Raw genomic sequence first — 16622 nt, forward strand, 5'->3', positions numbered from 1 at the left:
CCCAAAAAAAAAAAAAAAAAAAAAGAAAGAAAGAAAAGAGAGAGAGAGAGAGAGAGAGATCCATTTCTAAAGGGCAGAATTGGTGTGATTTTTCAAAGGGCTCTGACCTATGCAAGGTGTATTCTCCAGAATGTGAGAATTGGATGCAGGACCTGCTCCCCAGGAGAAAGGTCAGGGTGGGTACTGAGTTTGAGAGGGTCTTCAGATGGCCTGGAAGCTCCAGAGAGTTCCTAGAGAGCTAGGAACCCCAAGTTAGATGAAAAAAATATATATTCTCAAGTAGGGTTTGCTTCAGGCAAGCTTCCCTTGCCTTTGCTATTAATCTTTGCATTCGCATGTAAAGTGCCAAGAAAAAAAAAAAAACGAAAACTACTAATGATAAACAACCTTTCATGAGACAGTAAAGCTTTATGCCACTTGTAACAAGCCTGTGGGGAAACTGAGGCTCAGGGAGAGCAGTGGCCTGCCTGGGGTCACCTCAACTGGGAAGAGGTGACGTCAGACTGTCATCTGGGCTTCAGTGCTTACTTCACGTGCAAGTTTGCAACACAGTTTTCAGTTCTGCAAGCACCTGCTCATCTTCCCTGGAGCCCTCCTGTTGGCAGACTGCTTCCCCTCAACTCTTTTTTTTTTCTTTTGACACAGTCTCGCTCTGTCGCCCAGGCTGGAGTGTGGTGGCGCCATCACAGTTCACTACGGCCCCAATCTCCTGAGCTCAGGTGATCCTTTCGCTTCAGCCTTTTGGGTAGAAGGAACTATAGGTGTGCAAAACCACACCCAACTAATTTTCATGTTTTCTGTAGAGACAGGGTTTGCCATGCTGCATAGGCTGGCCTGAACTCCTGGGCTGGAGTGATCTACCTGTCTTGGCCTCCCAAAGTGCTGGAATTATAGGTGTGAGCCACCGTGCACAGCCTTAAAAAGTTTTTGTTGTATTAAGAACACTTCACATGAGATCCACAGAGTTTTTTTTTTTTTTTTTTAGGTTTTCCTTCCCTTTTCCCCCCTTTTTTTTTTTCCTTCCCCCCTTCCTTCCTTCCTTCCTTCCTTCCTTCCTTCCTTCCAACAAAGAGTCTTGCTCTGTCTCCCAGGCTGGAGTGCAGTGGCATGATCTCGGCTCAATGCAACTTCTGCCTCCAAGGTTCAAGTGATTCTCATGCCTCAGCCTCCCAGGTAGCTGGGATTATAGGTGTGTGCCACATGCCCAACTAATTTTTGTATTAATATTTTTAGTAGAGACGGGGTTTCACTGTGTTGATCAGACTGGTCTCAAACTCCTGACCTCAGGTGATCTGCCCACCTCAACCTCCCCAAAGTGCTGGGATTACAGGCATGAGCCACCGTGCCTGGCCTTAACAAAGTTTTAAGTGTACAATACAGCACTGTTAACTCTAAGCATGATGTGTATGACAGATCTCCAGGACTGATTTGCCGCATCCCCTCTTTGAGCCTCAGTTTCCTTGCTTATGTCACAGAGCTAACGACGTCCACCTCCTAGGGCTGTGGGAGGGCTGCAATTTGGGGAAACACATGTAGCTCCCAGCCCAATGTGGCTCAGAGTCAGTGCCTAGTAGTGGGAGGGCACAGAAGTTAGAAGGCACAGAAGGGCAGAGCCTGGACTGAGGTTCTGAACATTTGGGGCTGAATTTGGGCCTTAAACCATCCCCTAGTGTGGACCCCAGTAACCTAATAGAAGTCCATTGTCCAACAAGCCCTTCCGGAAGGAAATGTAAGAAGTCCATGTTCCATGAACCTTAAAATGAAAACAGAATGCCAGAAACCCAAGGAGGTCCCTATGGGAAGTCCTGCGCCAGCGCAGGAGGGGTCAGGAGGAAGGCAGACAAAAGCCGCCTTCACCCATGAACCAGGCAGCCTTGTTGGGGACCAGGCCTGGCCCTCCTGTGTTTGCTCTTTGAATCATGAGCAGGAAAAACCCCACAAGCCCAAGGCTGGCAAGAGGAATGCTAGCGTTTAGGGTTGCAAATCCCCGGTGAAGCATTTCGGATTAGGGAGCTTGAATTGAAAGATGGAGACGTGAGATTCTCCTGCCCTATTCTCATCTCTGACCTGTTGACATTTCCTTATTTGAGCTTGTCTCATATTTCATCAGTTCCCCCGTGTGTGTGTGTGTGTGTGTGTGTGTGTGTGTGTGAGTGTGTGTGTTGTGGAGGGTGTTGGAAGGAACGGAGGGAAGACCGGGAGGGAGGATTCACAGTGGTTGAGTGTGTGAGCCCTAGAGCTGGCTGCCTGAGTGCAGTCAGTGTGGCCGTTTCCATGCTGTGTGACCTCGGACAAGTGACTTTATTTCTCCGAGCCTCAGGGTTCATGTATAAAGTGGGCTGAAATTTTGTGTCTGGTGGGGTTGCTGGGAGACATTGATAAGATGCTGAATGTAAGCTCCGAGCACCAAGAAGCTCTGTGTATACCAAGTGCTTAATGTGTGTGTGACTGTGATTAATACATGTGTGTTATTTCCCCTTGATTTCTCAGGATGCTTTCTCAATTCTTGGTTGGAGGAGAGTGGGAATCCATATTTAGTAATTGAATAGTCAACAGTCAAATAGTTAACAATGGATTAAATGACATTTTATTTTTATTTTTATTTTTTTTAGACAGAGTTTCACTCTGTTGCCCAGAGTGGAGTGTGGTGGAACCATGTTGGCTCACTGAACCTCTGCCTCCCAGGTTCAAGCGATTCTCCTGCCTCAGCTTTCCGAGTAGCTGGAATTACAGGCACCTGCCACCATGCCTGGCTGATTTTTGTATTTTTAGTAGAGACAGGGTTTCACCATCTTGGCCAGTCTGGTCTCAAACTCCTGAGCTCAAATGGTCCACCTGCCTTGGCCTCCCAATGTGCTGAGATTACAGGTGTGAGCCACTGTGCCTGGCTGGATTAAATTACATTTAATAAGCATTTCTCATAAACCCATCCCATGTGAAATATATTGCAAATGGTTTTTCATGGCTTTACTCCTTATAAGCATACTGCTTTGTAAATACATACATGTACTTTCTGGAGAGACAGGGTCTGGCTCTATCACTCAGGCTGGAGTGCCGTGTTACAATCATGGTTCAGTATAACCTTGAACTCCTAGGCTCAAGCAGTCTTCCTGCCTCAGCCTCCCAAGTAGCTGGGACTGCAGATGTGTACCACTACCTCTAGCTAATTTTTCAAGCTTTTTGTAGACATGGGGTCTTGATGTGTTGTCTCAGCTGATCTAGAACTCCTGGCCTCAAGCAGTCCTCCAGCCTCAGCCTCTCAAAGTGTTGGGATTACAGGCGTGAAATATCACAACCAGCCAATGTTTTTATTGTCAAAATTGTTAAAATACATTACACATAAGAAAAATGCACATATGTAAATATCTCAGTGAGCTTTAGAAACCAAACATCCCTTCCCATAACCAGAACCCAGATCAGGACACAGAACGCTGTGAGCTCTCCAGAAGCCTCCTTCAATGCCCTCTTAGCATCTAACCCTTGCCCCAAGGTAACCACTATCTTATCTCTAGCGGCACGGGTTAGTTTTGCTATTTTGAACTCACATAAATGGGAGATGCAACACGTGCCCTTCTTCTTTCATGGAACATTGTGTTTATGAGATTCATCCATTTGGCTGTGTATAATTGTAGGTCATTTCCATCACTATGGAGATTCCGGTGGGTTCCCATTCCACAAGATACCTTCCCATTCTGTTTTTCATTCTTTGATGGGCACTGGGGGAATGTTGAGTTTGGGGTTCTGATGAACATTGCTGCTATGAGCTTCCTTGCCTTTTGCTCCACACGTGCATGTATTATTGTTTTTTTAAAAAACATATTTTTACCTATTTTTTATTACACAAAATGTGTAAGAGAACAAATCGTGGTGAAATGTTCTCAACTTTCATAATGAAGTAGTTTAAGATGCATTCTGAATGTCAACAAGTAAAAGGTTTCAACACTTTTATTTATTTATTTATTTATTTATTTATTTAATTATTTATTTATTTTAAAGACGGGGTTTCACCATGTTGGTCAGGCTGGTCTTGAACTCCCGACCTCAGGTGATCCACCCGCCTTGGCCTCCAAGGTGCTTGGATTACAGGCATGAGCCACCACACCCGGCCAACATTTTTATTTAACCATTTAAGTAGCATAAATTTCAATGTAACAGAAGGCCATGGAAAATCAACACTACTATATTATTTGTGCTTAAGTATTAATTGCGTGAGGACATAAAATGTTAATATTCTTTACCTTTACACTAGCCAACTGAAGTGGAAAATTGAGATAATTCCCACGAGGAGAAATCACATTTGCTTCAATTATGTGGATACTTCAGACGAAAATAACTTTTATGTCATAATTAGCTACATCATTCAACTTTATATCTTGATACAACTTTGGTATGTCAGTTCCAATGATGGGGAATTTTTAAAAAATACAATATGTTGTACTTTACGGAGATTTATGTTCTAAAATTAAGTCCAAAAATCTTAGGTATCAAAAGACATGCTTTCTTATTGGATGAAATAAGGTAACTGTTTCAAAATTATCGTAATAAGGTATAAGCCAGTGATGACTTATAATACAAGTAAGCATCTCAAAGACAGTCTTAAAAATTGATTCTTTTGAAGGTCACTGTTGAAATACCTAATGCAACCAGATCAAAATTTGGAAGTAAATATCAGCAGTTCCTGCCAGCACATGTGGTTTAAAGATTTCTTACACAAGGAAACATGTTGCACAGCCTTATAAGGGCATAAATATAATTTAGAACACACAGCAATCTAAAACCCTAACCTGCTGAGAATACAGTAGGTAGTGGAATTGCTGAGCTGTGAAGCAAGCCTATGTTTAACTTTAGGAGATGCTTTTTAAAGTGATGGTAGAATTAATCTCCCACCAGCATTGTGGAAGGGCTCCTGTTGCTCCACATCTCACAGCGTTTCTATTCCCATTTTGCAAATGATGAAGACCGAAAGGCAACATGCTTCATCCCAAACACAGCTAGTGAATCCTAAGACTAGACTTCATCCACTCACTGGGCCACAAATATTTACTAAGTGCACACTCTGTGCCCGATGTATGCTGGGGCTGGGATTCATGGGTCGCCATGCTGCGTGGCACGTACACCCTCATGGAACTGCTGGTTGGGCTGAATCGAAGGTGAGCTCAGATGTGTTTGGTGCCCACGTTTTTGCTTTTCCACTCTCCCACCCTTTCTCTACAACCCCTTGGAGCCCAGCAATAATCTTGACACATCTTAGGTGCTCAGTAAATGTGGAATGGATAAATGAGAGAATGAGAAATCTCAACAGGCCCCTCCCTGCATCGAGAGCAAAGCCATAGATGGGCTTCTGGCTGCAAAATAGAGGCCAAGAGTGTTTTTTCCTTTTTCCTGATATTTCTGGGCTGATGAGCAACTGTAGGGATATTTGCTCTCAGGAGAATACTTCATCAAATCTGACTTCTAGACCTAAGACTCAGGGCCCAGGCAGGAGGGACCTCTGCACCCTTCAGAGCTAGAGTTTATTCTGGGAAAGAATGGGATGTCCACAGGGCCTGGGGTAAAGGCTTTAGGGTAGCAGAAGCCCCACTCTAAGGGAGACTTGGGGTCCCAAGATGTGGACTCTCTTGACCAGCAGTATTCAGCTGGGGGACTCTCCAGCCTGGCGTGCTGAGGGTTGGCTGGATTCACGGTGGGTTGGTTCATGAGTAGCCTCCTGTTCTGTAAAGAGAAGAGGTAGCATCTGTTACCAGTGTGCCCACCTCCCAACTCCTGCACTGAAGGGAAACCCTTATCCATCCATTCATGGTGACCAAGGGCAGGTGCCAGAAGCATTCATGTGAAAACCCTCCCCAAATGATGCTGAATTTATTTGCTTCTCAGTGTCTTCATATCACTAGTCTATGAACTCTATATGGGCAGGGACCGTAACTGTTTATCTGTAACTGCAGTAGAGGTGGTCTCAGGTTTGGGGTGGGGCCAGTGCTCCCTACTGGATTGGGTGGAGATCTTGGGAGAAGCTAGAATCTCTGATAATCTGAAGACTTCAGTGACTTGGCAGAGCACAACCTGCTTGGTAGGGGAGCCTTCTGCTGTCCTAGATTTCTTGGGGGACTGTGTGGCCATTGTATGGTCACCTGTAAAGTGTTCTCACAGCATATGCAGACACGCCCCTTAGTAGGCCTCCCTGGGGGCTCCAGGGCCGGGGGTACCTCTTTCAGCCACTCGCCAGTCCTAAGGAGTTCTCACTGGATGCACCAGACACTCATCCACGAGGCTTTTCAACAGTTTCACATCCAGCTGCTCGAGGATTTCCTGGATCAGAGGACATACCTGGACCATCAGCACAGACAGAAGGATCAGACCCGGAACTGGAAAAGGAACACTGAAGTGCCTGTGGCTTCAACTCCATGGGATTTTTCCAATAGGGAGCGACTCCCTTGTAGTGAGTACCGATTACATGCTCAATGTCATGCACAACACTTCCATACTCTGCCCCCCAAATCCTCACCGTATAAGATAAGGACTGTGGTGATCCCCATGCTAAAGGTGGGAACACTGAGGCTCAGGGAGGTGAAGTCTCATGCTCAAGGATAGGCTGGTAAGACTCATGGCCAAACTGAATATTTACATATTTATTCACTCGAATGATTGTTTCTTGTGCAGAAGCTCTGGAGTTTAATTAGATCCCATTTATCTATTTTGGCTTTTGTTGCCAAGGCTTCTGGTGTTTTAGTCATGAAGTCCTTGCGTATGCCTATGTCCTGAATGGTTTTGCCCAGGTTTTCTTCTAGAGTTTTTATGGTGTCAGGTCTTATGTTTAAGTCTTTAATCCATCTGGAGTTAATTTTAGTGTAAGGTGTCAGAAAGGGGGTCCAGATTCTGCTTTCTGCACATGGCTAGCCAGCCAAACTGAAACTTTGAATTGAGATTTTTCAAACTCTTAAACCCAATGTTGAAAATCCTTCTCTAAATTGCCAGTGGATATGCCCTAACCCTCAGACTTGAGTATGCTCAAGATGCCAAGTTTTTCCTTAACTTACCTGACTCTCTACCAGTTGTGGGAGAACTTTTTCCAGGTTCTCTGTGAAGTCGTGGAGAAAATGTTTCATCTTTGGTGGAATAGCCCTAGAAAGAAAGGTAGATGTACAGACCAGAACAGAACAATGCAGGCAATATGAAGGTCAGGAAGGATATGTTCAGCACACCTTCCACAGCCTTTTAATCATCACTCAGCCCTATGCCAGAAGTATCATTGTCAGTGATACACAAAGGGGCAGCTTGGACCTTGCCCAAGGTCACACAGCTGGTAAGTGCTGGTTATACTAGAACCATGGTGATAGGGCACCAGGTTCCACAGTCTTTCCCTACACTTTTCCCCCATGAGCGTCTGGTACGATCTAGGTACTCAGTGAATATCTGATGAACAAATGAATAGACATCCACTGAGGTCTTCATTGCTTCCGGCATTCTGGAATTACAGAGATGAATCAGGCACAAATCTTGCCTTCAAGGAATTTACAGTCAGTTGAAATTGAAGGACTTGGTCAGCCAGTCTATGGAGCTTTATTAAAGCTGCATATTGTGTCTTGTTCACCATTCTATCCCTAGCATCAGGCATGGTGACAGCCTACAGTAGGTTTTTGGGAAATATATGAATGAATGAGGGATAAGGAGGAGTTTCAGAGAAGATGGGAAGGGCATTCCAGGCAAGAGGATCAGCGTGTGCAAAGGCACGGTGGTGTGAAAATGTATGGTGTGTGGTGGAGGGCAAAAGGCTGCAGAGTTGGCAGGGGAGAGGACAAGCAGGGCCTTGAGTGAAATTTGGGAGTTGCTCTTTATCCAGAGGGCACTGGGAACCACTGGAGGCTTTGGAGCAGGGGCTTGGGCATGGCCAGATTTCTGTGTTAGAAATTTGTTTATTTCTGCCGCAGGGTGGAGAATGGAGTGCAGGAGGGGAGATCTGAGCCAGAAAAAGCCAGGAGGAGGCTCCTGCAGTGCTCCAGGTAGTGGAGTAGGAGCTGGAGCTGTGGCTGTAGGGATGGAGATGAAAGAGAGAAGCTGAGGGCCGCTGGGAAGTCATTGATGGGAACTGGTGATGATGGGCCTGAGGAGTGAGGAGGAAGAAGAATCTGGCTTCTGGGAGGGTGGCAGGGCCGTCACAGATGGGGACAGAGAAGGAGGAACAGATCCTGGGGGAAGGATGAGATCTGTTTTGGACTCATCTAGGAGATGGTGGGGAAGTGACGCTGAAGCTAGGGCTGGTCAAGAAGGAAGCCCAGCTCTGGGGAGGGGCAGCCGGGGCCTTACTCGGTGAGGACGGACACGTGGACACTGCTGGGCTCTGCATGGCATTTGCCCATCACGAGATCCCTCCGGCCAAACTCGTCTTTCTCCAGCCAGAACTCCACAGCGATGCTCATGTGTGCACACACCTTTATGATGTTGTCATCAAAGGGCCTGTAGAGGAAAAAGAGGGAGGAAGAAGGGCAAGGGGAGAAGGTAGAGAAAAAGTCGAAATCTCCATGTTGGCAAAGACGGGCATTGTCCACTGTCAGGGCTTTCCCTGGCACCCTGAGTCCTTTCAACAAACTAGGCACAGTTAAATCCTGAAGTCAGTGATGAAAGATAAAACGGCTGTAGCCAGAGTGACTTTGAAAATCCCTTAAATAGGCCTTTGGACATTTAAACATTGAGAGTTAATCTCTGCTTTAAAAATCTTTCCCATTTAGCTGCATCCTCCCTTTCTTGGGGGCAGTGGATGTCAAAGGACAGTTTGAAGAGGAGGAGAGTGAGCAGGGGCGATGAGATGATTATAGCAGTTCTCGCTTTCTATCTTTAATAGAGCCCAGTGTAGTGAACTCTCACAGATTTGAATGAGCAAATGACTTCCCTCCACTGACAAATGATTGTCATCCATATTTCAGGTGAAGAAACCAAGGCTCAGAGAGGTGAAGTGACTTGCCCAAGGTCACGCAGCAAGTGGCTTTGGAAGCCAGGATTTGAATTTAGGTTGGGATCAGAAAGATCTAGATTTCTCATGCTGCCAAATTTCCCCCCAGCTCCCAGGTTCCCTGCAAGGAGGGCCAGCACCTCTCAGATGCTGCTTCTGTATGACTCACAGTCTCAATTCAAGGTCAAGTTCAAATGAGATGTTTGCTGAGAACCACTCCTTATGGAAAGACACCTGGATCCCATCATAGTCCAGCCGAATGTTGGTGATGTTGATGCTGCACAGAGAAAGTGCAAAGGCCCCGCAAGGGTGAGGGACCTCAGAACAGGTCAGGCTTCCTGCTGGGAAACAAGGCTGGCCTGTCTGTAAAGAGGGCCTGGCAATGGGATTTGGAATGCGATTCTTTTACAGATGCTCTGAAGGCAAGAGCCAGGTGCAGAAACCCCGCGAGCCGCCCCACAGTGGCCCTGACAGTGCCACACCGTTTTGATTTGTACAACTGGGTCCCCACTCTTTCTCATATGGGCCTTCTTCCTTCTCTTCTTTCAATCTTCCTACCTTCCCTTTTCACAGACCTTGCACCTCCCCCCCCCCCACATCAGCTCCACCCTTCAACCTAGAGCTCTATAATGAGTCCCAGGGCCAGGGATGGAACTCAGGGTCTCACCTGCTCTCTTGCTGCTGCTGCAGTTTCGTGCCGCCGATTAGCCAGCCCACCATCCCTGGGGCTACTTGTGCCGAGGCATTCAGTCTGCCCCCAAGGTGGATGCTCTGGATTCGGCTCTCTGCGTTGTGCTTCACGAGGCCCTGGGCAATAACTGGAAATGCACAGGGACCACTGACTTTGCACAATGTCATGGAAAAGGTCTGGGGCTTGGGATTCGGAGACCCGGATTTCGGGCTGGTAAAAGCCTGACTGCTTAGTGAGTAGTGCATGTCGCCACCTCCCCATGGAGATCCACCTTCTTCACTTATGAAATTATGCTTTGAAAGACTGATGTGAGAAATAAAGCAAAACACCTGCAGAGGGTCTGGCAGGCCACAGCTGCTCAAAGAGGGGTATTCTGGTTGAAAGTCCAGCCAACATTGTATCTCAGTCTGGAGCACAGAGCTAACATATGGGATGTAGATCGCAGTCAATGTTGGTTGAAGAGAAAAATAGGTGGGTAAGTATGGAGAGAATAGATGTAAATTGCTCCACAACATGTCTAGAATAAACTGCAGGACCTAGTGGAGCTTCCACTAGAAAAGAATAAATTTACCAAAGGAAGGGAGTGTTTAAAGCTACGGAGATGCTTAAGTCCTGCCTATTTCATCTCTAGACCCTCCTGCCTGGGATGAGGACCCAGCCCTGATGAACCTCAGAGTGTACCACAGGGCACATTATTTCACTGGTTTGACCTGCTCTGAGATGAGATTGCACACTGAGAATTCTGGGCTACTGCAGAGCAGCAGAAACCATTGTCATACCCCAGCCTCCTGCCAGACAGCACCTTGGAGTTGTTTGTTTCAGCAATGTTTGTTTCTGTTGCCTACTAACAAGAATGTGTCCAGAGTGGCAGATCTTGATTCAAATCCTGGCTCTGTCATCTCCCTGGGCCTTGGTTTCTTCATCTGTATAACAGGGGCAGTACCTCACAGGGTTCTTATGAGGATTATTAAAAACCATTCATTCATTACTTCATTCATTCATCCAACAAATATTTTTTGAGCACATACTGGGTGTCAGGCCCCAAGCTCAGCACTGAGGACACAAACCAGTTTTATGTCTACTAGGAGAGATATATATTAAACAAATAGTTTTGAGGATACAGTGAACCTATAGGTATGCCCAGAACTCTCAGTAGTTCTTGGTTCGTGATTATAGTGGTACTTGGGAATTTGTGAGTGGCAGACACCAGTGGTTGCCAATCCAATATTCATCCACCCATCCAGCCACTCACTCATCCGTCCATCCATCCATCCATCCACTATCCATCCATTTACTCATCCCTCTGTTCATCCATCCATCCATCCATCCATCCATTTATCCATGTGTTCATTCTATCCTCCTCATCTGAACCCTGATTTGATTCAAGTACTCCCTTAAATTCCTGGTCTAGATGAGGCTGTTGTTATCTGAATCATCATGTATACCTCACCCTCACTGACTCTTCGGGGTTCAGAGTTGGCACATGACCCACGTTGGCTCTATCAGACCAAACAGGAGATCTCATCTTTCATGTTTCAGGGAAAAATTCCTTTCTCTTTTTCCTATCGGAAAGGGGCAAGACAGCCTATAGCGCCCATGGCCATGGGTCAAAATTTTCCTACCACACTGGGAACCAGCGTGAGGATGAAACTGTGATGAGAGCAGAGCTGAGAAATGGACAAAATCTAGTCTGGACGTGAGCTTTGAACTCATGACTGAACCAAACCTGGAGCTTGTCCTACCTCTGACTTTCAGTTATGTAAAATGACGACTTTTTTTATTGTGTAAGCCAGGTTGAGTTGGCTTTTCTGTTGCCTGCAGCTAAGCACTCTAACTGATATTATAATTTCACTGCCTTGACTCTACCTGAGGTCAGGGCCTACGCCGAGAACTCTGGGTTACCGCCGAGCAGCTGCTACGGGCCATAGCAATAAACATATGCACTGTCAAAGCACTTTTCACATACCTTCCATCATTTAAGTTTGAAAAGCAGCTTCATGAACTAATATTCTAACTGCACTCTGCATAAATGAGGTTACCTCAGCTCAGAATTATACACCAATATATTCGATAACCTCATTGAAACAGATACATTTATGACAAACCACAAAATGCCAAGTTTTGATGAGGAAAAATGGAAAACATTCATAACCAAAGAAATTAAGAAATTTCTTAATGAATAAAAATGGTGATTGAGGATCTCATTCCCCAGGAGCTTCTGACCTAGAAAGTTTTATGCAATAGTTTTATCAAACTTTTATAAAGAGAAAACTGTGAAAGAAAATAGAAAAACGGAAAGACGTTAAATTCATTCTCTGAGGTTAGTATAACTTTCCTAGCCTCAAGGACAGTACCAAGAAAAGAAAGTTACGTATTAGTTTTATGTATGAAAAGTTTGCTAAGATCCTAAGCAAATTATTAGCTAATGAAATCTTGCCAGGCGCAGTGGCTCACACCTGTAATCCCAACACTTTGGGAGGCTGAGGCAGGTAGATCTCCTGAGGTCATGAGTTCAAGACCAGCCTGGCCAACATGGCAAAACCCTGTCTCTACTAAAAATACATAAATCATCCGAGCATGGTGGTGGGGGCACCTGTAATCTCAGCTACTCAGGAGGCTGAGGCGGGTGAATTATTTGAACCCAGGAGAGGAGGTTGCAGTGAACTGAGATCATGCCACTGCACTCCAGCATGGGTGACAGAGCAAGATGACTCCATCTCAAAAAGAAGAAGAAGAAGAAGAAATCTAATAGTACGTTATAAAAATGTTTATTTTAGAAGTGTTAGGAAAGTTCAACAGCAGAAAAATCTAGTAATACAATTTATCATTTAGTAGATTTGAGGAAGAAAGTGAGTAACTTTTAGATGCAGAGAAACATTTGTTAAAGGTCAATACTGACTTATGATTAAGAAAAATTTATAAAACTAGGGACATAAGGAACAGGCTTAATGTGATAAAAACTATATTCCAAAAACCTACAGAAAATATACTTGGAGGAGAATCCTAGATTCATTTCCATTCCTGTAGAAGGCTCTGGCTACAGTGCAAGATCAGAAAAAGGCATGAGAAGTATAAGGTTTAGAAGAGAAGAGATTAAGCTATTACTATTTACAGACAATATAATCCTCTACATAGAAAAACCTACAGAATAAATACAACCATTAAAACTATAAGAGGTCAACAAGACTTTTGAATATCAGAAAAAGTCAACGGCTTTCCTTCCATCTGTACCTGCATTCCAATTAGAAAATATAATAGAAAATTAGGTAGCATTTACTGTGGCAATGAAAACTATAAATTCTCTAGGAATCATGTTAACAAATCATGTTCAACACATTGATAGAACTTTAAAATTATATTATGGGATGTATAGTAAAATTTGAATAAATGTAAAGATACACTAAATTTATGATTGGGAAGTCTAAAATTCAGCTGTCTTTAAATTAACAAATTAATTTTAACCCCAATCAAATTGCCAGATAATTTTTTTAAGAGACAGGGTCTTACTTTGTTGCCCAGGCTGGAGTGCAGTGGTACAATTATAACTCAGTGCAGTCTCAAACCCCTGGGCACAAGTGATCCTCTCACCTCAGCTTCCCAAGTAGGTGGGATAAAAGGCATGTGCCACCATGCCTGGCTAATTTTCTAATTCTATTTTTGTAGAGACAGGGTCTTGATATGTTGCCCAGGCTGGTCTTAAACTCCTAGGATCAAGTGATCTCCTACCTCAGCCTCTTAAAGCGCTAGGGAGCCGCCATGCCTGAATTTTTTTTTTTTTTTTTTTAGATGGAGTCTCACTCTGTCGCCCAGGCTGGAGTGCAGTGGTGCAATCTCAGCTCACTGCAGCCTCTGCCTACCGGGTTCAAGCAATTCTCCCACTTTAGCTTCCCAAGTAGCTGGGATTACCGGCATCCACCACCAAGCCTGGCTCATTTTTGTATTTTCAGTAGAGATGAGGTTTCACCATCTTGGCCAGGCTGATCTTGAAATCCTGACCTCATGTTCCATCCGCCTTGGCCTGCAAAGTGCTGGGATTACAGACATGAGCCACTGCGCCCTGCCCTGATGAATTTTTTAAAGGAATGCAATACACTCTAAAATTCATTTGGAAGAATACAGGTCTGTAAGATAAAATAGCATTTCACAAAGATGTTGTATTTACTCTATTGTGTTATTGGCGTTAAACAGATGTACAGATACAGCATAAGAGCTCAGAAGTGAATCCTCATTTTTTGGAATTTGATTATTTAATACATGAGTTTGGGAAACTGACTCATATGGAGAGAAGTGAAGATGAATCTCTGCCTTACATACACAGACATACAAAAAGATGGCCTCTAGATGGGTTAAAATCTTAAATGTGAAAGGTAAAACCATAAAGCTATTAGAAAAAAACAAAGCAGAATATGTCTGGGGTAGGAGCAAGGTCTTAAGACTCTCCAAACACAAACTATAAAAAAAAATACTGATGAGCTTGAAAATATTCCTGTTCAGTGAAGGACCTATAAAGTTAGTAGATGACAGTTTGGGAGAAATACTCACAATGCATAAATCTGACAAAGGGCTAATGTCAAGAATTAAGTAATGTCTCTTCAAATCAAAGAGGATTAAAAAACAGAAAAGCAAATTTAAAAAATGGACAAAAGGTAAGAATAGGTAATTCAAATAAGTCAGAACGGGGCCAGGCGCAGTGGCTTACACCTGTAATCCCAGCACTTTGGGAGGCCAAGGTGGGTAGATCACTTGAGGTCAGGGTTTCGAAACCACCTGGCCAACAAGATGAAACCCCATCTCCACTAAAAATGCAAAAGTTAGCCGGGCATGGTGACACGCACCTGTAATCTCAGCTACTCAGGAGGTTGAGGCAGGAGAATCTCTTGAACCTGGGAGGCAAACATTGCAGTGAGCCAAGATGGTGCCACTGTACTGCAGGCTGGGTGACAGAGCAAGACTCTGTCTCAAAAAAAAAAAAAATGTCAAAATGGTTAACAAAATTATAAGACGCTCAAATTTCCCACTCATCAGATAAAGTCAAACTAAAACAAGTAGTTATCGTTCAACTATACATCAAAATGGCAAAAAAAAAAAAACAACAAAAAACCGTGTCATAGACAAAATTGTGTCCTCTCCTTCCCCAATGCAACTGTCTTTGGAGATAGGATCTTTAAGGAGCTAATTAAGGTTAAACGAGGTCATTAGGGTGTGGCCCTAACCTGGTGAGATTGATGTCCTTATAAGAAGAAACAGAATCTCTTTCTCTGCATGGGTGGAGAAAAGGCTGTAAGGAGACATTGAGAAGGTGTCCTTCTGCAAGCCAGCCAGAGTCCTCACCAGAAACCAACCCTATTTGCATCTTGATCTTGGACTTTCAGCCTCCAGAACGGCAAGAAAATGAATGTGTGTTGTTTAATTTCCAGTCTGTGGTATCTTGTGAGGGTAGCCCTAGCTGACTGATACAGCTGAGTACTCCGCAGTGCTGGGGAACATGGGGAGACAGGTATGCTCATTTCTTACTGGAGTATGTGTAGACCACACAGCCATTCTAGAGAGGATTCTGGCAGTTTTGGTTAAATTGAGTTTACCTCTACCTTAGGACCCAGCCACTCTCTTCCTGGTTATGTCCGAGAGAAATTCTCCCATAGGCGTGACAGGGACATGTGCAAGGAAGTTCATCTCAGTGTAGTTTATAATTATGGAGAGTTAGAGGCAACCTGCATGTCCATCCATAGGAGAAGAGCCAAATTTACTGATGTGGATGAATCTTATGGCTCTTTCTGCACCAGCTGAAGCAACATAGATGTCAACAGCATAGTGTTGAGTGAAACCATTAAAACAAAACAGAATGGGATATATATGGCAATATAATTTATGTAAATTAAAATGCTGTACACACAAGGACACAGGCATATTTAAATACACCCATTAGGCCGGGCGCGGTGGCTCAAGCCTGTAATCCCAGCACTATGGGAGGCCAAGGCGGGTGGATCACGAGGTCAAGAGATCGAGACCCTCCTGGTCAACATGGTGAAACCCCGTCTCTACTAAAAATACAAAAAATTAGCTGGGCATGGTGGCGCATGCCTGTAATCCCAGCTACTCAGGAGGCTGGGGCAGGAGAATTGCCTGAACCCGGGAGGCGGAGGTTGCGGTGAGCCGAGATCGCGCCATTGCACTCCAGCCTGGGTAACATGAGTGAAACTCCGTCTCAAAAAAAAAAAAAAAATACACCCATTAAACACACTGCAGTGCCTGCCAAGGCAGTAAGGATTCGGGAGTGAGAAAAAGGGATAAAGGGGGAAAATAAGAAAATAAAACAAATTGGGACTTTGCAGTTCTTTGTGCCAAGGATGGTGCACTCTAACCTGGCCTATGATCAACACAACCTCAGTTTTCTGTACTTCAGGTCTGAGAAAAAAAGGAGAGGGTAACTGACTAGCCTGAAGTCACTCAGCAGGTTAGTGGTGACCCCAGATGATGCCTTCCCACCTCCCCAACCCTTTGGGCAGCAGGCAGAACCCGGGGCTTAGCTTACTTCTTGCCAGGGTGGATTTGCTGTCTGTGTGGGCCTGGGCCAGGCCAGACCAAGGCTGCTTGTTCAGGGCCAAGGGCAAGGCCAGCAACCCGAGGAGGATGAGGAGCCTCCAGAGGGGATGCATCGTAGGGTCTGGGACCTGCAGATGTCAAGAGTGTCAGATGGGGCCTGAGTAGATGGCTTTGAGGGTGGCAGTCTGGAAGGATGGGCTCATGGTTTTCTGTAGGAAGATGATATCAGAGTTAGCCCCCAGTATGCTGCAGGGAGATGGTGCCCTGGACCCTGGCAGCTGGCACCAGGGCCTGCTCATATCGGGAGAGCAGCAGGTGGAATCCTGTGGGGAGACCAGGGCTGCAGAGGGAGGCCTTGTTGCTTGGAGACGCTCACCAGAGTCTACTGTTGGGTCATCCAACAGGAGTGCTCTCCCAGACCCTGGCACAGGCTGGATGTTGGTG

General features: G+C 45.0%; 1 protein-coding gene across 1 annotated transcript; it reads right to left on the bottom strand.

Moving 5' to 3' along the window:
• Positions 1–5710: 5710 nt before the first annotated feature.
• On the bottom strand, positions 5711–16291 carry BPIFA3 (BPI fold containing family A member 3). The gene is made up of 7 exons (XM_032294891.1): positions 16168–16291; positions 9612–9762; positions 9114–9221; positions 8302–8451; positions 7035–7119; positions 6255–6324; positions 5711–5712 (listed from the first exon to the last, which is right to left on the bottom strand). Coding segments are annotated over exons 1-7 (690 nt in total).
• Between the last annotated feature and the right edge of the window lie 331 nt (positions 16292–16622).

The sequence above is a fragment of the Sapajus apella genome, unplaced genomic scaffold, assembly GCF_009761245.1.
Source record: "Sapajus apella isolate SASKATOON/1434 unplaced genomic scaffold, GSC_monkey_1.0 scaffold33, whole genome shotgun sequence".
In the NCBI taxonomy this organism is placed as follows: domain Eukaryota; kingdom Metazoa; phylum Chordata; class Mammalia; order Primates; family Cebidae; genus Sapajus; species Sapajus apella.

What these genes read in the sequence shown, in the direction of transcription:
- BPIFA3 (XM_032294891.1), bottom strand. Translation starts at nt 16,291, where the DNA reads ATGCATCCCCTCTGGAGGCTCCTCATCCTCCTCGGGTTGCTGGCCTTG. An exon ending in CAAATCCACCCTGGCAAGAA is followed by an intron (nt 9,763 to 16,167) that starts GTAAGCTAAGCC and finishes GTGCATTTCCAG; the next exon opens with TTATTGCCCAGGGCCTCGTG. An exon ending in CAGCAGCAGCAAGAGAGCAG is followed by an intron (nt 9,222 to 9,611) that starts GTGAGACCCTGA and finishes TTCTCTGTGCAG; the next exon opens with CATCAACATCACCAACATTC.